General features: G+C 43.0%; 1 protein-coding gene across 4 annotated transcripts in view; it reads right to left on the bottom strand.

The window, feature by feature from the left end:
* NRXN3 (neurexin 3) overlaps positions 1 to 25,790 on the bottom strand; it is a 1,738,382-nt gene that overhangs the window by 956,168 nt on the left and 756,424 nt on the right. For all 4 annotated transcript variants that reach the window (XM_010844398.1, XM_010844399.1, XM_010844400.1 and 1 more), the window contains one exon: positions 4,031 to 4,150. In XM_010844398.1, the coding sequence (XP_010842700.1) occupies positions 4,031 to 4,150 (120 nt within the window). The remainder of the gene's footprint in view (positions 1 to 4,030; positions 4,151 to 25,790) is intronic.

Genomic DNA, 25,790 nt, shown 5'->3' with positions numbered 1-25,790 from the left:
TGTTTCCCCATCTATTTGCCATGAAGTGATGGGACCAAATGCCATGATCTTAGTTTTCTGAATGTTGAATTTGAAGCCAACTTTTTCACTCTCCTCTTTCGCTTTCATCAAGAGGCTCTTTAGTTCTTCTTTGCTTTCTTGCACTCATCTCACAAGCTAGTAAAGTAAAATGCTTTAGAAATTTTTAAAAGTTCTGGTACCGAATAAGTTGGGCAAACACTGCATATGCAATTTTTGATGATGAGCAAGGGATATTACCATATTAAAGGCTCCTAACAGGTCTTTCAATAAAGAATTCTACTGCATTTTGTTTAACCTACTGTATCCAAATTGATCTCAACATTTCTTTTATTAACATGAAAAATTTTTCTTGGAAAATGATGCTCTACAGCTTGGTATGGTATGTGCTATATACAGGGTGAGGGAAGGAAAGGAAAAAGCTAACGTGGACCAGAGGACTAAAATTAAAAAAGAAAAGAAAAGGTGAAATTCTATACCAGAAAGAAGCTCCAGGTGGAGTGGGCAGTTCCTGAAGCATTGGGTCCCCATGCTGAGGAGCATAACTCATGTGACGTATTCTGTTATTATTTTCTAAAGATTTTTAAAAATATTTATTTTTATTTGGCCTCACTAGATCTTAGTTTGGGCATGTGGGATCTAGTTCCCTGACCAGGGATCGAACCCAGGCCCTTGGCATCAGGAGCACAGAGTCTTAGCCGCTGGACCACCAGGGAAGTCCCTAATTTATTCTTAATAATAGAAATCCAGCCCAGCCAATCAATCAATCAATCCTGATTAACTGTCAACTGAACTTAGTATTTTTCCAGGAACACATTATATTACAATAAATTAAAACCACCAGGCTAAGAACTATTTCTTTCCTAGCTTCTGATTTCTTATGAGTCTGACCTATTCTTTGCATCCATTTCTACAAACTAGCTGAAAGTCTGACATCCTGGGGGACCTTAAACAGCATGAAAGGCATTTCTAAATAAGTCAGTAAGACACTACTTAATAACCTGAAGACCGTGTGGTATTTTAGTTTCATTGCCTGATTTTATGACTTCTGTGAGCTAAAATTAAAATTCCCAAACCCCTTATCACTGTAAGGAGCAACCCAAGGCTGCAGCTCATAAGCAAAATAGCTCTTTTCTTCTCCAAAATTTCTTTATCCACATGGCTCCTTTTTTTTCCCATCAGGAGCAAAGTAGGGGGTATGTTGGGGTTCATTAATTTCTAATATCAAATTACTGAATGACTTGGGCATCCATGGTTTAATCCTGCAGTTTAATTATTAGTGGTTAAGAGAGAGCACAATTTATAATTACCTTTATTCTAAAATTTCTATAAAAGAATAATGACTGAGGGAGACAATATACATTACTATATTCTCAGTCCTGCAGTTCTTAGATTTCAGGGTATATAATTTCCCCATGGAAATACATGGAACGCACTGTCTGCAGAGAGGGGTGAGGTCGCCATCTAGTGGCTGTTTATTCAAAACACGCTGCAAAGAGCACTGTTGGCTTTACTGGGCTGAACCCAGAGAAGTCAGCGAGGGACTAGGGGTGTATCACAGCTCTCTTTGAGGGCTGCTTTCTGCACTCCCTCATGGGGAGTTGTTGAATAATTAATTCAGGTTGGCTAGGGGTTCTAAAGCTTACGAGCATTTTACATCTCTTTGATATATTCATTACATAAAGCTCAGTTACCCTTCAGGCATATAGAACAGTAACTTCACCCCCAATACTCAGTTATGTCTCTGTACAATTGGAGGGTAACGGCTTATTGCTGCGTTCTGTTTCTCTTCCCAGAGGGAAGGAAGGAGGTGGGTACCACTGTCTACCTTCTGAAATGTATTCCTCACCTCACCCCAATCCATTCCACTATACTGCACCTATGGTGTAAGACAAATCATTTTATTAGGATGAACTGTGACGTCTAACAAGCAGTTTGATTGGGTCAAATCACACAGACATGAATTTAGAGTTTAATCTTACACGTGCCTCTAAATTCATGCTCCCCTTACGTAAAATGACAAGAAGAACACTCGACTTGCTAGGCAATGGTGTACTTTAGAAGATTAAAGGAGCTGATGTGTGTAAAACAGCTAAGCCAGCGTCTAATGCCAGCTGGGTACTAGATATATGTGGATCTTCTGCCTGTACCCAGGCTCTCATTCCTGACTCTCACACACACGGCTCACCACAAGGCCCAACTCCATAAGCATAGACTCTCAGGCTTATAATTATAAAACTAAATTACAGAACCAAACATGGCAGAAACTTAATACTGCAGACAGCCTTAGCAATAGTAGAATTTCAAGTTTAGAAGTCTGAAGTGTTAATAGAATTTCAAAATGAGGAAATAAGGAAAGGGAGGTTTAGCATTATTTCTATCCCAAAGGTATAAGGCATTTTAGTGACAGTGACTATTAAACCAAAGGATCCTGACTCAAATTTGACTGTTATATTCATAAAAGACATTGCAAATATGGCTTAGGCCCCTGACTTCAACTCGCAGGCCCAGATAGGGTAAGTCACTTTCACAAAATCCTGCAGAGAATCAGCATTAGGGCCCAGGTCTCCTGACACCAACAGCGCTCCACATAACACCCCATCCTGCCTGACATTTTCCTTTCCCACATGGACAAGAAGGTATGCACTGCTCTGGAATACTGGAGAGTATAAATTTTAAAATGCCTCATGTAAGATGCGAGGAGATCCAACCAGTCCATTCTAAAGGAGATCAGTCCTGGGTGTTCTTTGGAAGGACTTCCGATGCTAAAGCTGAAACTCTGATACTTTGGCCATCTCATGTGAAGAGTTGACTCATTGGAAAAGATCCTGATGCTGGGAGGGATTGGGGGCAGGAGGAGAAAGGGATGACAGAGGATGAGATGGCTGGATGGTATCACCGACTCCATGGACATGAGTTTGGGTGAACTCCAGGAGCTGGTGATGGACAGGGAGGCCTGGCGTGCTGTGATTCATGGGGTCGCAAAGAGTTGGACTGAGCGACTGAACTGAACTGAACTGAAGATGCATTAAAGACGCCTTCTCTCTTCTGTCCTAGATCTTACTCAATGATCCATCAAATTCTGCCCAAAGATCTACCACTCCTGATTTCTCCAGCTCAAATTGATACTTTTCTCTCCAGATTGAAAATTATAATCTTGCTCACCCAAATTATCATCTCATTATATATTCCCTGACTTATTTTCAAATTCCCAAGTCTTATCTAATACACAAAATTGATTCACTGTTGAAGGAAACAGGTAATCTTGTGTGCTTCCTTTATAACTTCCACAATCCTTAGCATATTCCTGACATATACCAGGCTATCAAGAAATGCTTCCTGCTCGAGTGAGGCTCTGAATATTCGCTTATGTATGTAAAGATTCATTCACTTATTCCTTGCCCTCCTAGAATGTAAATTCCACCAGACCCAGGACTTGCCTAATTGCCCACCACCACATTCCCAGCACCATCTAAAGCAGGACTTGGGACACAGTAGGCAGTCAATTAATAATGACTAAATAAATCATTAAATAAATGAATAATTATTCAGCACCTTCTAAGTGTCACGTACTGCTTTTGATACTTACTTGTACCTATAAAGTTTTGAATTTCTTGTTTACCCATCTCCCTCTACTAGAGAGTGACTCATTCAGAAGGGAAGGGACTAGCACTTGGGATGACTGAAGTGGGTTTTGAGTAACTGAACAATAGAAGGATCTCGAGAACTCTGTGTCCTTTCTCCAGACACACACTCCATGCCTAAGGAGAGAGCCCCATCAATATGTAACCATAGTAGTGGAGACGTTCGGCAATACAGATCAGTGAAAAGGGATTCTGAAAATATAGAGGCAGATGTTCTTAGTCTTACCTGAGCTTGTCAATAGAGAACAAGACATGTGACTTCTGTTTAGCAAAATACAAGATTTTCAAAACAAAAAACCCTTTGCTCACTGAACGACCGAGAGGAGTCCGAGAGAAGAGAGAGACAAAGTTCCGCAGAGCTTACTCACCCTCGGCTACATCGTCGTCCACGGTTAACTTAAGGCTTTTTCCTCTCCGCACCACCCGGACGGTGTGCCATTCATTGTCGTTGAGCTTCTGCCCCGCGTACAGGGTCTCTGGGCCTTTGCCTAAGGGCAGTGGTAAGTGCCAAAGTTAGGATCAGTCTTAAAAGTAGTGTTCATGGCATCAGAGTTGTCAGAGCCACACTGGTGCATATCACCCAGCAATGCTCAGGCAGTCAACCCCCTCCAGAGCCCATGTGAGTCTCAGGGACACTCTGCAGAAGTCCCCAGTGCAAAATTTCAACTGAATCATAATGGACAGTAACAAATAAGTATCCTCTTTTATCTGTAGGTACAAGACATTTTAAATGGCAATGCAATATTTACAGGAAATAGTAGTCAGCTGTCATTCTGTTTCCCAAAGTCTTAGACTTCAGGTGAATTTCTTGAAGACACAGGAAATTCATTATACATTCTTTTAGAACCATTTGATCACTCAGGCATAATACACCAGTCTGGCTTTCAGAGTTGGATGAGAAAAGAGCTCTACAATCTATGTTTTTAATTTGACATTTCCATTAACCCATGGTCTTACCAGAATTCAGTGACCATATGAATCGCAATGGTAATCATTACAATAATAATAATGTCAAGGTCTAAACTCCATTATAAATAATGCTCCTGAAGGGAATACAATGGGCCTCAGACTTATTCACTGTTCATCATCTTCCAAAAAGATACAAAGACCTAAAAAATGAAATAATGCAAAATTCCAAAACTGAACTTGTTTAGGTGAAAAGAATATTTAGTAAAATGTGCCACTAAATAAAGGAACAAACCAAACTATCCCAGAGGATTCATAATCAAGACGCTCAAGATGACGTTCAAGTGAATCCTTGGAAGAATCAGGTATTGTGATAAATTATGGTATTTAGGGGCAGGAGTTGGCAAGACAAACATTGAGGCATCAAAACAGATGAAGGGGAGAAGAATATCATGTTTCATTCACTACAGAATTGAGATGTAAGTTGAAAAGGCAAAGAAGATTGCGTAGAACCAGAACTCTTTAGAAAAAGTTTGCTCTCTCTACATACATAGCTGATCCCTTGCAGAAAGATGCTGCTTCAATCTTCCTACATTAGTCTTAGTATATGGAAAGTCTTATTTCTGGAAATAACTTGCAAAAAAATAAGAGATGAAACATCTAACTGGGCAATACATGGATTGGTATCTATGGATAGTAGGCATTTGGAATATTTCAGAAGACCACACACTCCACTCCAGCATATAGGAGCACAGGGCCAGGCACACAGTAGGAGCTTTAATGAGTGCTTGTTGAATAACTGATGTCTACCTAGATCATTATTTCTTCAGAAACAATCAAAATAAGGTCAGTATACTCTTATCTAAGTCATTTTGAAACTTATTATATAACTTTCATTAGCTAGTCTTCCCAGTCCTCTACCTCCAAGACTGAAGATATTCTGTTGTTTAGGGGAGAAAAAAAAACAGAGTATCACTTGAGTAGAGCTCTTTTAGGATGGGTAATTTTAAACTAGACCCTTTAATGTTGAGTAATTAGCATTTCCATTAAGTTCTGGTTATTAAGAGTTATGATAGTAGTTGCAGTTTGTTGAAATTTCTTTCTTGAAAAGCAAACAGGCTCTCAAAGTGCAAAGGTTTCTTTTAATCACAAGGTCTTCAGCCGGTAATTTGTGTTTTTTTCAGAAGGTACCTATACTCCAAGGGCAATCCATATTTATAAAAATTCTGAGAATTCAGTGAAGAAACTTAGAATGGACCACATATACCCAGAATTCAATGATGCTGCCATGAGACCTGTGAATCTTGAGAAAAAAAAAAATAATTCTATAACAAAGAATTTAATACTCAATCTTAGCCTCCATTAAGTATGCCTGTCTTTGATATTATCTAAAATCTATACACTGTAACAGGCTTTTCCTACATTTTAGCTGGTTAGGTAGCACTGTTCGTGATCTCATCAAGTACAGGTCTAGGAGTGATATGTGTCTGCCCCATGCCCTGCAGTTTAATTATACTCGATATCTCCAACCCCCCTAATCCTCACTGCTCTAAGAGTGGGGGAAAAAGATTGACGCTCATCTCCTTAAAATGGCAGAGAAACAAGTACTGTTTGATATTTATTTTTCAAGCAATAAATAGAGAAATCTCAGTAGGCTTCTGGAAAATGCTTGGCCTCCCAAAGTGGAGAGTCAACGGCGTTTATCTTTAATCAAGCCAAAAAGGTCAATTTGTCCTACTAGAAGGAAAGTGAGGTTTAAACTCAGCTGGAAATGTTCACAAATAGAGGGGAAGAGCACGCCTAACTGGTAGCCTAAGCATAAAAATGGATTGATAAGTGATGCAAGAAGCAGACACCAGCTGAAAATCGAAACAGACCAAGGGACAGGTTTCAGTAATAAGAGGAGTTAGTCTGGGACAACTTCTTTGGCAGATTCAAGCGCAAAGTGTCAGTAAAACAACAAATGGAAAGAGCTCTGTACTGTTAAGTAAACGATGGTCCAGATAAGGAAGAAATCATTGTTTAAGCTGAGCTTTAAAACGTAACTTGTGAGAATGTAAAAAAAAAATATATATATATATATAAATCAAAGCTATTGATTTTCCAGCACTGTCCTTTTCTTTTTAGTAATTTGGAGAAGTATGATCTGCAGTTGGGTACATATTACATGCATCTCCTTTTTTTCTTATAGTTTACGTAATAAATATTGATCACAAAGCAATCTTTTGAGGCCCTTTAGACTGCTGAGATCATCAATGTTTTATCTAAATACAGGAAACTAACAAGTTGTCTGACACCCCTTAGCTGAATTTTCCAGGTAATGACACCCATGACTGGAGTAAAGATGCAAAACGAAGATGGAGATGGTGGGGCTGTAGCAGTCAACAAAGTGGAGCACTGAATCCGTTTGTTATTGCAGAACAGAGAGCTTTCCATGAATCCTTTGAGTAATGCCATACCAATGCCCGTTCAGTACAAACTCACTGCAAACTCGGGTAGCATCCTCTCTTGTAGTTAAGGCTGGTCTCACAGAAGATTCTCTGATAAGCAGGGGACAGAGAATGAAAATTGTGGATGAAGGACACAAACTAGACTGTTTTCTCGACCTATCCTATAGTAACCTCAAGGAGGCCGGAGCTAAGAATAAAATGAGAGTGAAAATTAGGAGAAAAGTACCCTTTGGGAGAGAAATCATTGCTGATGGCTTGAAAGAAGATGACCCTCAGATATTAGCAGAATGTTCCTTCTATTGGAAGATAGGAATGGAAGTGTGTGGGGGAAATCTACATGTGAGCATTACTAAAGGCACACTTCTTCACAAAGTGGACTGTGGGTTTTAATTACTTTGAATCTATTTAGTTGTGTGTTGTTGTTGTTGTTGTTTTTAACAGACCATTCACATTACATGAATTTGTTATTCCCCCCAGGAGCAATATAACCAGAAAAACTACAAAATATCCAAATATTTTTTATTTCAATAATTTGTCGATATACTTCTAAGACCTGTCCAAACCAACTAAACCAGACGGTTTTGCTCATATGCAGGGAGTAGAAATTCCTTCCATGTTCCACAAAGTGCTATTTCTGAAAGTGGGTGGGTAGCGTTTAGGAACTTTTTGTGGGGATAGGAGGGCAGGGATTAAGAGGAACGAACACCTGCACCACACGCACTGAACATCTTACTATTTGTGCAGGAAGGGAAAAGGAACGCCAACCTGATTTCTCTTGGAACTTGCTTCACATGAATCAGGACTCTTACAATGAGTAAAAAAAGATGAAATTCACTCCTTTAGAAAGGTACAGTGAAATGCATGTGATTATACACCTAAATGATATGACAAATACACAAAATGGACTCTATTAGGTTTAATGAACACCAAAAAATATTTAAAGACCAAAAACTTACCTTATTTCCTCTGGCACCTTAGGTTGGGCTAGCTGAGCTATGACACACACTTTACTAAGCCTGGAGAACCATATATTTTATGAATCTTCCTCTCCAGAGAGGAGAGATTCAGCAAGTAAAAGCAGGGCTGAGGAAGAAAAGGGAGGAACTAAAGAATAAGGAGGGTGACAGGGAAGCAGGGAAAACAAGTATTTTATTCATTCCCCCCCCCAATTTTCCGGTTCTGCTTGTTTCCTTTGGGCTAACAACCCAACAGAGTGTGAGAGGTGTTTTGTTTTGGGGAAAAAAAAAAATTTTTTTAAATCAAAAGAATTCATTTTGGGGGGAAAAAGCTTAAATCATATTTACTTATAGAGCCAGTCTGGTGAAACATTTCAAAACATTTCATCCTCACCAGAATCCTCAGGACTCAGGAAGAACTGCCGTACTTCCTGCAACAGATCTGAAAAGCAAAGGAGGCCTTCCGGAAGCCTGGTATTAGGACGTCTTCCCATGAGTATGCGAGAAAGACAAGCCACCAAGTCATCCAGGGTGAGCCCATGGTCACTCCTGGAGGCCAGACTCTAGTCAAAACCCAGCACTGATACTTACGGGGCTTGAATAGTTCCATGGACAGTGTAGCTTGGCAGGCTACAGTCCTGGGGATCACAAAGAGGCAGACATGACTGAGCGCACGTGCACACGCATGTGCCCATCCACACACGCGCGCACACATATACCCCATCAGACCCACCACGTGCAGCATGCCCATCTCTGGGCTGCCATTCCTTTCCTGTGCTCACCCTCTGCTCTGCTCTTCCAGGTGCTGACAGCGTCCTGCTAGTGACCCCTGACCACACATCGGAGAGTCTATCCACATACTTAACAAACGGTCATGGGTTTTCCAGTTGGTACTAGTGGTAAAGAACCAGCCTGACAATGCAGGTGGATGTAAGAGACAGGGGTTCGATCCCTGGGTGGGGAAGATCCCCTGGAGGAGGGCATGGAAACCCACTCCAGTGCTCTTGCCTGGAGAATCCCAAGGACAGAGGAGCCTGGCGGGCTACAGCCCGCAGGGTCACACAGAGTCGGACACGACTGAGACAGCTTAGCACACAGGCAGGGGAGCATCAGCCTGGCACAGGCACCATCCCGGGTGTGCAGGATGTGGAAATGAACAAGACAGGCCGGGCCCTCAGCCTTTATAGAGCTCACAGGCGACTTTGGGGTGGGAGATGATGAAGGGTAAAACTAAAATGAAAGAACATGAGAAGCTTCAGACAGGGCTGAGTTCTATGAAGGCAGCAGAACAGGGTAATACGATGAGACTAATTGGGGTGGGGAGTGGCAATAGAGGATTGGCTACAGTGCAGAATGTTCCGGAAAGTCTTCTTGGAGGTGACGACTCTATTCAGGCCCTGTACCAGGTTGGACGGAGAGCTGTTTAGTGAGACGGTACACTGGAGAAGGAGCCAAGCATGCAAACGCATGAGACGATGGGGACAGCCAGAGGAGAAGCCCAAAATGAGGCTGGCATGTTGGAGGAACAGAAAAAAGCCCATGATGTCTGGAGCTTGTGCCCAAGGGCGAGTGTGTCGCAGGAGAGAAGGCTGCAGTACAGACAGAATCCAGATCACAATCTCTAGAACCTAAAAGTTCTAGAAAGTGTTAGTCACTCAGTCGAGCCCAACTCTTTTCAACCCTATGGACTGCAGCCTGCCAGGCTCTTCTACTCATGGGATTCTCCAGGCAAGAACACTGGATTGGGTAACCATTTCCTTCTCCAGGGGATCTTTCTGATCCAGGGATGAAAACTCCAGTCTCCTGCATTGCAGGCAGATTCTTTACCATCTGAGTCACCAGGGAAGCCCCTATGGAATCTGAATGCTGCTCTACATGTTGCTTTAAATCCTCTCCTTCCCTTGGGAAGTTTTCAACAAGGGAACGAGACTGGATTTAAGTTTTAAAACTCACTGCAGATGCTATGGATGCACTGGTCCAGAAGAGATCAACAGCGGGACAAGGAGAGGTACTAAAGAGCTTTGCCTTTAAGGCAAAAAAAATGAAAATGCCTTGGACCAGGGGGCCGCCGGTAGAAACAGAAGTGGTGAGGTTAGGATATACTTTTAGAAGTGGGGTCAACAGTACTTGGAGATTGGTTTGGGAGGTGAACTAGAAGCAGGAGGGAGAAAGAGAAGCATCAGGATGACTCCCAGATTTGGGCTGAGAGCCTGGGGGATGGAAGAGAGAGACTCCAGGAAAAGTTAAGACACGACTGATCCTATTAGCCAAGGGAGCATGCCTCTGCTATTTGTGTCTTTTCTCCCTAACATCAGTCACACTTGGTACCATCTCCTGGAAGCCTCCTGGGGATAAGTGTGGCTGAGTTCACTGCTTGCGTGACTGTCTTAGCACAGGGCTAATTTGCACCTTAAGCCACCACTGCTACTAATGGCGCAAAGTCGCTGAGTTTCTGTTGGCTTTCTTTCCAGTCTCTGCCTCTGTCTGTCTCTCCCCTCTTCCTCCCTCCCTTCCTTTCTTCCCCCTTCCCTGGCCCCTGCCTCTCTCCCTCCATTCCTTCCTTTTTAAATTTTTTTCCCAGCATGGTTTCAGGTACACGCTCCAGCCCACCCTTAGGAATTGAACAAGGAGTGGCCCTAACACGACAAAGCAAACACTGGCAACTCATTCAATAGGATCTTTATGCATGGTGATCACAGCGTAAAATGGACACGTTCATCCTCCCCAGGAGAACGGAGCAGGACAGTTTTGAAATGGAATGAATCCAGGGCAGATAAATGAACAAAGGACTCCACAAAGGATGAGAAAAAAATTCTCGCTCACAATTTCCTGGCAAATCTCTCCTATAAGTCATAAATTTACAGCCCTGCTTAGGAGGGGTGAGCAGAGGACAATCTCAGGATTTCTCATGATAATCTCTCTCCATGAAGCCACTTTTCAAGAGATGAGGGCAATCTGCACAGGGATAGACAGAACGATGTTTTTGCAGATACTGATTCTACTCTTGTTTTTTTTAAAAAAGAGCTTTCTAAAATACACTAGTATTTTTCCTACCACTGTCAGGACATAACTAATATAAATTAGTCTTCCTTTGATTATTTAAAATGCTATTCCAGGACTTCCCTGGAGTTCCAGGGGTTAAGACTCTGCCTTCCAGTATATGGGAGGCGGGTTTGATCCCTGGTCTGGGAGCACCCCTTGCATCCCATATGCCTTAGAGCCCAAAATCCAAACATAAAACAGGAGCGATATTGTAACAAATTCAATAAAGGCTTTAAAAAATGTTATGCTTTAGGATCTCGCTATGCAATCTTGCTGTTTAGCACTGAAGACACAGATTTGGAAGCTGACAGAGACTCAGCTAAAGAGACTTTAAGCAGGTTATACATTAGAATATGCTCTCCTAACATCCTTCTAATACATTTCCAACTAGTGTTTACTTGTAAACTGACCGTTTTGTGTTGAAAAAAACCAGAATTTTAAACTGTCCAATTATGAACTGAAAGGTCTCGTTCATTACTAATAATTAATATTGTGCTCGAAACAGGGATTAAGAAAGCCAGAAGACACCTTTCACTAGTCTTCTTTCATATACACTCATGACTGGTCTACCTCCATCCATCACTTCTCAGCCTTCTCCGGCCGTTCCAGCTGGAAGTGGTCACCTCTTCACTAATTCATCAGTACTTTTATACTGTCAGGCATCACTCTCTTCCTTGCATTACAGGTTTTTTTGTTGTTTTTTTTTTTTAAATTCTTAGTGCCTCCACTTTTATGCCCTTTAAGAAAGAACATGCTACCTTGGTAATCCCTAGCAATGAGGCAGAGTGTCTTATACCAAGAAGGTACTCAACGTAATAGAAAAAAAAAAAAAAAAACCTCAAGCAGCAAGTGAATAAACAGAATTGAAGAAATTAAATAACAAATTAGTAGATAGACTGAGGAAAGGAGAAGAAATGATAGGGGAGGTAAAGAGAGTTACAAGCAGTATTTTAGCAACAGAATGAATTGAACCAATCCAGGATGATACTCAATATGGTAATAAATATATATAATTGAATTAAGAAGTAAATACACAGAAGCAGAAGAACAAATAAATGAGAGTAAATTTGTTGAAGATGGAGGAAGAAATGGAAGGAGAGCAGAGATACCTGAACGTTGCCTTTTGGCAGCTGAGTGAATTAGACACATTTGAAACTAAATGACACCAGGCAACAGACATAAATCAAAACACTACCTACGTATTCATGCTGCTGCTGTTAAGTCACTTCAGTCGTATCCAACTCTGTGCAACCCCCTAGATGGCTGCCCACCAGGCTCCCCCGTCCCTGGGATTCTCCAGGCAAGAACACTGGGGTGGGTTGCCATTTCCTTCTCCAATGCATGAAAGTGAAAAGTGAAAGGGAAGTCGCTCAGTTGAGTCCAACTCTTCGCAACCCCATGGACTGCAGCCTACCAGGCTCCTCCATCCATGGGATTTTCCAGGCAAGAGTACTGGAGTGGGGTGCCATTGCCTTCTCCATATGTATTCATATAGGCACAGTAAAGATATATACAAAACATACATATATTTTTTCCCAGCCAAAAGAAAATGTATCCTTCTGGGAAACTCAAACTGGAATGAAGGAAGTACCAAGTACATTGCACACATGATCTTATTTAGGTTCATATTATGAGGCTGATACAGTTTACCCAATTTTACAAACAAAGAAGTAGAGCAAAGCACCACAAGGTCAAGGTCACACAGCTAGGGGACTCAACCCCCAGTCAGTCCACCTGCAAAATCTCTGCTTCTCGTGGCTGCATCAGGGTCACGCCCCTAGACTGTCCCAGTCCAGGTGAATGAGGAGGAGTGAGTCCAGGTGAGTCCAGGTAAAGAACACGGAGGAAATGGGGAACACTGCTTAATTCGAAACAGAAAATCTAATCTGAGGGGGGGGTCGATGAAAAGTAGCACCTGATTTCACTTCACCTTTTCAATTCCCGAGACTAGGATCCAGACCTAGCACCTGCTGCTGCTGCTAAGTCGATTCAGTTGTGTCCGACTCTGTGTGACCCCATAGACGGCAGCCCACCAGGCTCCCCTGTCCACAGGATTCTCCAGGCAAGAACACTGTGGTGGGTTGACATTTCCTTCTCCAATGCATGCATGCATGCTAAGTCACTTCAGTCATGTCCGACTCTGTGCAGCCCTATGGACAGCAGCCCACCAGGCTCCTCTGTCCATGGGATTCTCCAGGCAAGAATACTGGGGTGGGTTGCCATTTCCTTTTCCTAGTCCCAGCACTTAGGACTTATTAATAAAGCCAGAAGAAGGTAAAAGCTAATCTTGGAAATGCACGTGAAGGGTAAACACACCCCCACATGCTGGTGCCCCAGCAGGTGACACTTTCAAGGCCCCACATCACGTCCACTCAGCCAAGCTCAGATCTCAGCCACAGGGCAGCGAGCAGTTACTGTGACACACCACCTCCCACCCAGTCTGACCGTTCCCACCTCGAGCAGAGCCAGCTCCCGGGCCTTCTCCTTGTCTGCACACAAGAGGTACAAATGGGGTGGGGGCTGGCCCACAGGGGCAGGGACGGAGCTGAAGGACAAATGTCCTGACCTCCCGTCCATGGGACAGACAGCTCTCGGAGGTGCGCGTCATGGCACCTTTCATCTGCCCCACTTGCACCTGGCTCAGGGCGGAATCCTTGACTGTGGACGCTCACGTCGGTCTGTCTTCTTCCCGCTCCTTCTCTCTGCTCCTGCATTCCTACCTATGGGATCTCTGCCAAGCAAAGCGCCTGACCCAAGTCTTTGTCTCAGCCTCTGTGCTCCCAAGAGGATGAAGACTGTGATGAAACAGGTGGCACATGCTCCCTTCCTCCCTAGTCACTTACACGGAACAACCACCCTGTGAGATGGGTTGTACCACTTGTCTGATGAGATCCAGAGAGGTTACACGACTTTCCCGAGGTCACAAGGCTGTTATATCATGGCAGGAAATCAAGAGTCCAGGCTTCTGACTCCATAGAGAGTGCTCTTCTTATTGACCTCTAGCTGCCTGAAGTCTATGAAGTCCACGGAGGACTGGGGACCGTGGTCTGAAATCAGCACTAAGGGCACACGCGGGAGCTGAGGCCGTGAATTAGCAGTTTGAGATGGGGAGAAAGTGGCCCAGGTCTTTTAGAACAACCACTGCACTGTTGACCCCGGGGACCCACGAGGACCATGAGGACCGTGGAGGGCTGCTGAGAAAGTGCCATCACCATCATTTTATTTTTTTAATGTAAGATCTATTATTATTTATTTATTCTCTGTATATTCTTTTTTTCTGGGCCATGCCACACAGCATGTGGGATCTCAGTTCTCTGGCCCGGGATCAAACCTGTGCCCCCTGCATTGGAAGCACAGAGCCTGCACCACAGGACCTCCAGGGAAGCTCAACCACCATTTTTAATTAATTTAGGTCGATTCAAGACCAAAGTTAAGAGATATGGTCTCCATACCCAAAGTCCCTTCAGGCTCTATGTTTTTAATAATTACCACATCCAAGGTGGGGGCCTTTATTTTAAATATAAAGATATAGTTACTGGCTTTAAAAAAAAAAGAATACCCCAAACAAAGAGTTCTGTGAAATGGCATTTCCATATCAATACCCATGTCTGCAGCACCTCCTTCCCAAAACAGAATGTACTAAATCTATGGTAAGAACAGGAAAGGAATGGCATTTCTAGCCTGTCTTCTTGGGATGGTAATCACAAGGTCTGTTGGCTTATGAGATTGACGACATTAGCTGATCACCCACCTCGGACACAGGCAGTTGCCACACAGAAGGATGCTGTCACCTGGGTGGACCCTCTTATCCCATTAAGGTCTGGTTTGTGCACCCGGGGGATCCGGGAGACTGGATTAGCAGAACCATCACTCTATTCTGGTCTTAGTTCACTGAGACGAGGATCCTTCTCCATACTAAACTAATGTGCATGTCAGTTTGAAAACCTGAGACATTATAGCTCCCCATCTCACCAGAAATATCATCTCTCTATGGTCCTTACCAAAATAAAACTTCAAAGCAAGCACACAGAGGAAAAACATTAAAACCAGAGCATTAACACAAATAGATCAAATATTTTCATTCAAATGCATTTGTCTCCCTTAAGTAATATAAATGCAACAGGCTCCTTGTGCAGCGAAGCGTGGCCTTGGGTAAGCCATGCAAAGAAGCTTCTCTGGCCACCAGGACTCCTTTCCTTGTGCTGTCTTCATACCTCTGTGCAACGCTTTGGGTGGGTACAGTATGGAAGTTAACCTCAGACTGCTCAGTGCTTTATCCATGTACTCTGAATTCCTGACTCGATTTGGAAAAGGAAACTGTTCCTAATGAAGAGGACAAAACCACCATCCCACCTCCACACTGTATAAAGGAAGATCAGTTTAATGGAGAGGTTCACTTCATGCTATAACAGCACTGTGGAAGTTTCTGAAGGTACAAAGACAAAAAAGACATGCTTACTGTAAGCCAACAGTTCACAGGCTGCTGGAAGAGTTGAACAAATAAAAACCAAATGTGTGGCAGCACTGGGTATAGATGTTTTCCCTGGGTACCCTGGAGATGGGGATCTTAAAAGAAATCAGAGTCATCAACTATCCTTTTCTCTTCATATTTATTTTTTACACAGGACCATATAGTGCATATGTTTCCCTGGTAGCTCAGACAGTAAAGAATGGGCCTGCAATGAGGGAGACCTGGGTTTGATCCCTGGGTTGGGAAGATCCTCTATAGGAGGACATGGCAGCCCACTCCTGTATTCTTGCCTTGAGAGTCCCATGGACAGAGGAGCCTGGGGGGCTACAGTCCACGGGGTCACAGAGTCGGACACGACTGAATGACTAAGCACAGCGCATGCAGTTCATATAAAGCAGAGACCAAGGCCTTCATTTCTATATTGTTCTCAACTCTCAACAGTACTGTCCTTGGCAAGTACAGTGGATTTTCAAAGTTGAAGGGTGAATGAAAACATTTCTTCTTCTTTTTATACTCCTATTAGACTCTATTAAAAATAGCTAACACATATATTTTACTTACCAGACACTAGTCCCTGGACACCATTCTAAGTGTTTCACTAACTAATAGATTAATCCCATAGTTATAGAAGTTGATTGTATTGTTGACAGTATGTGCTGCCCCTTCCTACCAACCTTTTCCTAAATGAATCTGTCCTCTCTGGAGGATTGCATTTCCTATCCTGTTAAGTCACACATTTTGTGTGGCTTGCTTCATAACCGAAGAAAGGTGAGCAGAAGTGTCTCAGGCCACATAGAAGGTTTAAGAGCCATCACGTCACATCCAGCTCTCTTTTCCCCTTGCCACAATCTTCGAGGTGACATATTAGGGCCTCTTCTTCAGCCCGGGTCCAGAAGTGAAGAGGACACACAGCTGGGCTGCAGCAGAACCACGATGGGCAGAACCAAGAAGATATGGGCAGGCACTTCTGACTGCAGTGCAACTGAGCAGAGCTGAGCTGCCAATGTCCACACTTGAACTTGAGGAAACCGAGGCAGAAAAACGTTCAGTCAATTCTCTAGGGCCATGTAAGCAATCATTGCTGGGATCTGAAACTGGCAACCTGGTTCCAATTGGCCCTTAAAGACTATGCTCTATAGCCGCTCTTAGCCAAGGGATGGACTCGACGGACATGAGTTTGAGTGAACTCCAGGAGTTGGTGATGGACAGGGAGACCTGGCATGCTGCAATTCATGGGGTCGCAAAATGCCGGACATGACTGAGTGACTGAACTGAACTGAACTGGACTAAGGATGGCTAAGGACGAACGCTCGGAGAGCATCACTGACTCAATGGACACGAGCAAACTCTGGGAGTTAGTGAAGAACAGGGAAGCCTGGCATGCTGCAGTCCATGGGGCCGCAGAGTCGGACACAACTGAGCAAAAACAACAAGGATGAATCCCCACAGTGAAATATTCTACACACGCCCTCAAGGGAAAAAATGCATAACTACTAAATCAATGGAAACACTTTTCATTTCTGGGTGGAGAGAAGATGAAGAAAGGCAGAGGGAAAAAACAGAAGGCAAAATAAAACAGGAGAAGAGAGACACACAGAGAAAATGACGGGAAAGCAAGAGATTAAGAGGAATCTCAATGTTTGTCAAATTGCTCAGAGGCAAATCTCTCTTCTGGAAAAAAATAATAAAACTCTTAAGATTTTTAATCTCTAAAATGCTGCCAGAACAAAGAACAAATCAAAATGTTTAGAAGTATGCATTTTGGAAATTATCTGGGTTTCCTTCCCACTTTACTAAAATATACTCCTCAGTTCGTATAGGCTGACAGGAAGCACATCTCACCCAGCGGGCTGCCATTTACATGCATGGAACGGTATTATCACTTTTCAGATTTTTCAGAGCTGTTAGGAAGTAATCTAGGCCGGTAGATCTCACATTTTACACTTGATAAGAAGCATCTGTGGATAACATTAAGAATTCAGATTCTGGGACTCCAGACATGTTGTCTTTTGCCAACCTTGACTTCTCAACTCTCGTTTTCCTATTTCATTTTTCCCAGGTTTTCTCCTAGACACACTCTATTTTCCCAACCCTCTCTTTCCTCCAGGAAAGAGAAATGACCTCTTAAGGTCATGTCCACCCAGTTCTGCAGGCCATTAAGCTGGCAGTCATCTTGGAGTTTTCTTTATCCACACCTCCTGCACCCAAACCAGAGCCCGGCCAGGCAGTTCGACCTCCCGTGTTCTGCCTGAGTCTGTTCTCTCTGTGTGAGCACAACTCTAGCAATACCTGTCTATCAACCACACAGTGGTCAGAACTACTATCCTTCAACAGAAATGTCTTCATGACAGTTCCCACTGAAACTCTCCAAAGGGCACTAAATGTTTAGGTACAATGAAAGCATCCAGAGTCCTTGGGGATCTGGCCCCAGCATAAATTTTTATAACCTCACTTCTCCTACCAAATATAGCACTCCAACTGCACCAGCTTGCTCCCAGTTATTTCATCATAGCTTAACCCTGTGCGCTCTCAAAATCTAATTCAAATATTGCCACTTTGAAACTCTCCACACCAATTCCTTAAACTCCCTAGAACTCTATTTTTGTCTACTCTATAGTAGAGAACAAGAACAGGAACTACTTCTCAAGGTTTTCTGAGTATGAATCAAGATACTGTGTGTAAAATTTCAGAGTGATAGGTGGCTACTACATGCTAAGGGAATATTACCAATTAAAGTGATGGTTTAAGCATCTTTCTTGCTACCATGTATATGATTAGGAAACCCTCATTCAAGGCCTGAAATAGAAGCCCACAGCAAAGTGATACTTGAACAGTTTTGTATGATGGGAGACATCCTTAATGCAACACCATCACATCACAAAATCAACTTGAAACTTGACATCTGCACGAAAATGATAGTTTTCACGAACGTTTCTTCTCTCCCTTCCTCTCCTCTCCCCTCTTCCTCTTCCCCAACTTCCCTTCTTCCCTCTCCACTATTGGTTGAAAAAGAAACAAGGAGGTAGAACCAAAAATATCTGCTGTTTACAGGCTACCTAGTACGGACCAAGGGCTTTCCTGGTGGCTCAGAGGTGAAGAATCTGCCTCCCAATGCAGGAGACATGGGCTTGATCCCTGGGTCAAGAAGAGTCCCAGGAGAAGAAAATGACAACCCACTCCAGTATTTGTGCCTGGGAAATCCCATGGACAGAGGAGCCTGGCGGGCTACAGTTTATGGGGTCACAAAGAGTGGGACATGCCTGAGCCACTAAAAACAAAAACAGGAGATGGACCAAGCACCGGTTTTCTACATCCCACTTAACTCTCATGAGCAAAGCTGTCTAATACTGTATGAAGTTTTGAATTCCTCTTATTTTACAGGGGAAAAATTGAGGCTCAGAGAGCTTAAGCAACATGGATAAGACCATTTAGATTGAAAGTAGCAGAAACCAGATTCAATCCTCTATCCCTGTGACTCCAACAGCAGCGCTTTCTTCATATACCTCAACCTTCCCACGAGCCAAATATCTTCATTAGACAACATATTAGCATTTGAGATCAACTTCAGTGGCTGTTAAAATCATATTGCTTATGGCTCATTACACTATCTACTCAGATGACCTTTCAACCCAGCATGGGTCCCTTGGAGCCAGAACACAACCTCACAGCTCCCTCTACTATTCTCTAACCCAAAAGCAAGCTCAGATTTTCTAAGACTCTAAACAGTGCTTTCTTTCCACACTCCTTTTGCTAATAGTGGGTCTTTTAGAATGTAGGGCACTAAAATGGAGTCCTCGCCCATTCCAGAGGGTAATTCGTCCCAGAGATGGCATAGGATGAATAGGGTGAAGGGCTGCGGGACAGCAGGAGGGATGATGGAACAAGAAATAACTGTTATACTTTGCGTTGGGCTTAATACATAACTGTCTTATACTTAACTTACACCATAACAGGATAGTTAACCATTACAGTTTGTGTTGGGATTGAGAAGGAAGAACTGTGAAGTAAGAACTCTGACCCCACTTTATAGATGATGGAATTAACACATAGGGATACTAGGTTATCCTGTCCAAGGGCAAACTGTTAGTACGTAGATCCAAAGCCAAGTCTCTCTGAGCGTCAAGCCTTCAGCCTTATATTAAACTGCCTTCTGGATGGATGTTCAACGCATGAGTGTGCAGGCAGGACCAGGTGAAGGCACTGGTGCTGCCCCCGCAGTGGGGAGCAGGAGTGGAGCTGGGGGAACGCACCCTGGCAGGGGAACCAGAGATGCTTCTCTGAACTGATTCTCAGGCTGGGTGAGAATGAGGGTGGGTGTGTGAGGCAGCAGAAAAGTCCTCAGGAGCAGTATGGATGAGATAAGATAAAACTCCTGTGGACTCTGGATCATGCTTCTGGGGGAGGGACATGTGCTTATTTGGGGTACTTGATTATTCAGTGAATTTACATGGACCAGGACTTGCTTTGTGGGAATTCAAGGGTACCCGAGCTGGAGTTGAGGTGGGTCATCCCGGGACTCAATAACCTATTTCCCATTGATTTTGAGGTCATGGTGGCTGCACACTTCATGTGGCCAGAGACTGTGCCAATCTTTTTTTAAGTTCTCATCTAAGGCTGAGACATAGTCATGACTGAAAATGCACTGATATGAATGCACACAAACGCAGTTTATGGACACCGAAATTCAAACAGTGCATGAACCAACACGCTGTAACATGGAAACGGGGGGCACAGTAGTTAGGTGCTTATTACATCTAATTATCCTGTTTGAAGTTACTCACGCTCCATCTGCCTCAAATCTTTGTTGTGATTCATACAACGTTGTCATTTAATCCGGTTCCCTTGGGATCAATGGAAAAAGAAGTTCTAATATAATCTCACACGCAGTACATACCCAATAGATTAGTGCTACTTGCTATTATTACTCATTTATAAAGCATATTTAAGTGATTTTTTAAAATCAAGTAGTAGGAATAAATAGTACTTTGTATAAAACATTCAAAGGAAAAAAATGAAGGGAAAGAAAGTCTCGTAAGGACTGAATTTTAAAGTGACAAGTGTAAACATCCTGCTTACTCCAAAAACAAATATCCCCCCAATGGTAGCACAGTAGCATTCATTTATTTGTTATTAAATATTCATTAACTCAATAACTCAGAAAACACTGCTCATTTATAACATGTGGGGCTTTGGCTAGTGACTGAGGATAATAGGAGAAATTTATTAAAATCCCTGAATAAAAGCTGTTCAGAGTCTAATGTAGGAAAGAATAGCATAAAAAATGCAATAGTGTTTTAAGTGCTCTAAAGCTAGCATGTGCTTCTTATACTTGACCTTAGGAGCACAGTGAGAGGGAGGAGGTATTTGTGCATGTGTGTGTGTGTGTGCACATGTGTTTGCCTTTTGGCCTGCATTTCGGATTAAAATGATAGTGGTGTTCAAGTAAGACTTCCTAGAAAAAGCCATGCTTACACTTCTGAACGGATTAACAGGAACTCGTGCTCCAGGTAGATCATAGAACATTCTGGCCATAATGCAGATGAGTGAGAGGTGTGCAAGTTCAGGGAATACGTGTTGCTCTATGTGACAGGAAAGTGGAGGGCGCTGGTGAGGAGCACTGGGAGATGAGACTAAAAGAGTACCAGACTGGATCATATAACATACGGAATACAATGCTATTTTGCATCTTCTTTTCTAGACCAAAAAAGAGCTCTTGAAATATCTTAAATAGGCTGTAGTGTGTGAATGCTGTAATATTTAGGATTACTCATGGGTTGGAAAGATCCCCTGGAGAAGGGAAAGGCTACGCACTCCAATATTCTGGCCTGGAGAATCCCATGGACTGTATAGTCCATGGGGTCGCAAAGAGTCGGACACGACTGAGCGACTTTCACTTGCACATTTTCCTATGGATTACGATAAAGGCAAATGGGCTGAATAAAACTCATACAATGGGTTAAGTGTAGAGAGCAAATGGAAACCTCTGACCCCTGTCAAACATACAGAACCTAAAGAGAGCATGCGCATGTGTTAGGTGCTCAGTCGTGTCCAAGTCTTTGTGACCCTATGGACTGTAGCCCGCCAGGCTCCTCTGTCCGTGGGATTCTCCAGGCAAGAATACTGGAGTGGGTTGCCATGCCCTTCTCCAGGACTCAGGAATTGAACCCTGCTCTCCTGCACTGCAGGCAGATTCTTTACTGTCTGAGCCACCAGGGAAGCCCAACAAGAGCATATGTATTTTAAATAAAGATAAAAAGACTGGACCAAACAGAGAGGTACATGTCATAGAAAGGAATGCGAGGACCAGTAAACCAAATACATTTGTAAAGCTTAGAACAAGCCTGATTGACAGTTTTCATCCCTAAATTTATCAGCTCATCAGTGACACTCATTATGACCCCATATTTTCTCTGCTTGAGACACACAGATAAAACCTGTATGCGGTTACTAGGCTAATGGGTGAGCTACAGCTGTGGCCAGATCTATTTGCTCTTGTATCTCCATCCCAGCTCTCCAGTAGGACAACTGTGTGATGTCCTCAGCTGCCTTCCAGCTGCTGTAACCCCCCTATTAACCTCAAGTCTGGTCCTTGTAACCAGTCATCACCAGGAAAGGATGATACGGCAGACAGCGAACTATATGAACACTGTGACCAAGGATCTGGGCATAGCAGTCTTATCATCTCACTTATTATCCTAAGTGTAATCATCTGCCTGATTTCTTTCCCCTTCCTTCTGTGCACTTTAAGTGATTTAATGAACGACATAATTATACATCTTAATTTGGTCTATGAGCATTCTGCTCCATGACCTTTAGGGCAGCCCGCTTGAGTATACTGGGAGTGATTCCCACATAGGGAATGATACGATTAGACAATAGTTTTAGAAAAATTGCTATGGCCCTTCAAGTGTAAAGTTTAAAAGGGGAGCAAGGCTGGAGGCAAAGACCAATTCCTGAATCCCTTTTCCAGCCAATGAAATGCAACTCAGATTTCACAAAGGAAAGGTTAGACAGGAAATAAAAGCTCTAGTCTCACACAAGAGAAAATGTCCCGAAGACCACAATTCTTTATTGTTAAACCAAAATAAACTCAATTCCTAAAAATACCACAAAGTCCATGCAAAAACCACTTAGGAGGGAAGAAAAAAAAAAAAACTAATGTCAAATAAAAGCTGAGATTCCTCCACATCCAACCAAGAGGGTCCACCCTTCCTGTACACCGATGGTGTCAGGACAGCTTGCAGAGTTAATGGCCCATGGCAATTACAACACAGTTCTATAACCTCTCCTGAAGGCTGCCAAGATACCCCGAAGAAACTGAAAATGGCACACTAAAAACACCAGGGTGAGGAAATGGTCGAATGATAATCCAAATGCCTCACAATGAGTAGTGAATGGGGCGGCGGGAGAGCATGAAAGAACACTGGGTTTCAAACTAGTCAGGCTTGGCTTCAAATTCCTGCTTGGAAAGTACTAGCTGTGGGACCTTGGGCACACACCTAAACGTCTCTGAGCAAACTTTCAATGTCTCAGAGTTGCAAACTGGTATGAACCACTGCTTTCATCTAGGAGCTACGCTAAGAGATACATGAGATAAATAACAAATGTGTCCAGCTTGTCTAAATGTGACTGTCATCCTCTTATTTCTCCAGTCTCTGTTTTATCCCAACACTAAAAATGTTTTCCTTTAAGCATCCTCACGCCATTGGTATGTTACTAAGGAAATTCCCTAGAGATAAGCAAAGCCAGCATTGGGGTCATTTAGATTTAAGCAGTTGAGCTTTAGAGAAACTCCAGCAAACTCTCCTCTCCAGGGAACATTGTTCAGCCATGAACCTTGGGGTGCTTTAAGAAGCTTACAAATTCCTCTCAGAGTGAATTCAACTTTAAGACCACTGTGTGAAGCCAGTGTCATTTACAAGGGCCTAAGAGATGGAAAATTTCCCAGTGATATCTTCTATTCTAAAGTCTCTCACAGTCTCATAAAACATGCTTCTATTTCTAATTTTCTCCTGGCATTTCTTTTCTAAAATTACAATTTTTCAACCTAACTAAAAACATCCTATTATTGTTAGATGTGGAAAAGGAGAAGATGAATTTGCGAGGCTAATGATATGATGTGCACTTCAGATGGGTAATTTAGCCAAACAAAGAAACTGAGCAGCCCGTGCTCTGCTTCTATAAAGGAATATTGTATCAGATGAGCCCCTGCAGTTTCAAAGAGGGACGAAACACACAGGAAAGAAGCAAGCTTAACAGGCAAGGCATCACCTACAACAAAGGAAGGGGAGACACGTACCACTAACGTACTACCTGAGTAAGCACAGGTACCCCCAAATACCTGTGCAACGAACCCGTAAAATGGGGATGAGAGAACTCTAGAAATTCAGAAGGTGACTTGAAGATGATCAAGTCCAGTCCTGTTTTATCTTTGACTAAGGTTAAAAGGCAGGAAAAGGTTAAGTGACGTGACCAAATTCCTAGAACTAGTAACAGAGTGGGAGTCTGGGACTCTGGGAAATCACTCCAGTGGCCTCTCTATTATGACATGAGTAATGGTCTTCCCTTTTAATTGGCCTGGTGTGCTGGAGGCCATGGGGTTGCAAAGAGTCAGATATGACTGAGCGACTGAACTGAACTGAACTGAATGGTCTTCCCTTGGTGGCTCAGTAGTAAAGACTCTGCCTGCAATGCAGGAGACGTGGGTTTGATCACTGGGTTGGGAAGATCCCTTGGAGAAGGAAACGTCAACCCCCTCCAGTATTCTTGCCTGGAGATTTCCATAGACATTGGAGCCTGGAGGGCTACGATCCATGGGGTCGCAAAAAAGTTGGACACAACTGAGCAACTAGACAACTCTTCAGAGTAACCAAGGCTGAGACAATGGGAACACCTGTTGGGAATGTAACCAATGTTTTCTTTTAAAGTGAGGTACAATTAAGAAATAATAAATCACACATATCTAAGATGATCAATTTGACAACTTTTGACATACGAATAGATGAATGAAATCATTACTCAATCAAGATAAGGACAATATCCTTCACCCCCAAAAGTTTCCTTGCATCAATTTATAATCCCTTTTCCCATGCCTCTCTCTAGGTAATCAAAGATCTACTTTGTCACTACAGGTTCATTTGCACTTTCTAGATTTATATAAGTGAAACTGTACAATATGTACTCCTTTTGTCTGACATCTTTAATCATGAGCACTGTTCATTCATTTGTTCTAATAAACATTCTATGAAAAGCGATGGTGGGAATACTTGGCCTGCAGGTTGTAGGTTGTCAGCAGCTGCTCTAGTTGTAGACCCCACATGCTTATTTCTGTGGTACGCCCCATCCACCAGAGGGTACTGGAGGGCGAATATGACTGACTGTGGCAGGACAGGCAAAGCGGGGAGGGCATTTGTGTTTGTGCACACTGGGGAGCAGATGGAATGTGAGCTATGCAGTGAGAGAGGAGGTAGGAAAGACAGTAGATTGTGGCTAATGCTAAGGATAATCACAACGGTGTGGTCACTCACCTAGAGCCAGACATCCTGGAATGTGAAGTCAAGTGGGCCTTAGAAAGCATCACTACAAACAAAGCTAGTGGAGGTGATGGAATTCCAGTTGAGCTATTCCAAATCCTGAAAGATGATGCTGTGAAAGTGCTACACTCAATATGCCAGCAAATTTGGAAAACTCAGCAATTGCCACAGGACTGGAAAAGGTCAGTTTTCATTGCAATCCCAAAGAAAGGCAATGCCAAAGAATGCTCAAACTACTGCACAATTGCACTCATCTCACACGCTAGTAAAGTAATGCTCAAAATTCTCCAAGCCAGGCTTCAGTAATACGTGAACTGTGAACTTCCAGATGTTCAAGCTGGTTTTAGAAAAGGCAGAAGAACCAGAGATCAAATTGCCAACATCCACTGGATCATCGAAAAAGCAAGAGAGTTCCAGAGAAACATCTATTTCTGCTTTATTGACTATGCCAAAGCCTTGGACTGTGTGGATCACAATAAACTGTGGAAAATTCTGAAAGGGATGGGAATACCAGACCACCTGAACTGCCTCTTGAGAAACCTATATGCAGGTCAGGAAGCAACAATTAGAACTGGACATGGAATAACAGACTGGTTCCAAATAGGAAGAGGAGTACGTCAAGGCTGTATATTGTCACCCTGCTTATTTAACTTCTATGCAGAGTACGTCATGAGAAACGCTGGGCTGGAAGAAGCCCAAGCTGGAATCAAGATTGCCGAGAGAAATATCAATAACTTCAGATATACAGATGACACCACCCTTATGGCCTA

The sequence above is a fragment of the Bison bison genome, unplaced genomic scaffold, assembly GCF_000754665.1.
Source record: "Bison bison bison isolate TAMUID 2011002044 unplaced genomic scaffold, Bison_UMD1.0 scf7180017864201, whole genome shotgun sequence".
NCBI lineage: Eukaryota > Metazoa > Chordata > Mammalia > Artiodactyla > Bovidae > Bison > Bison bison.
The sequence above is the reverse complement of the archived record's forward strand: the minus strand, read 5'-3'. Positions and strand labels throughout refer to the sequence as shown.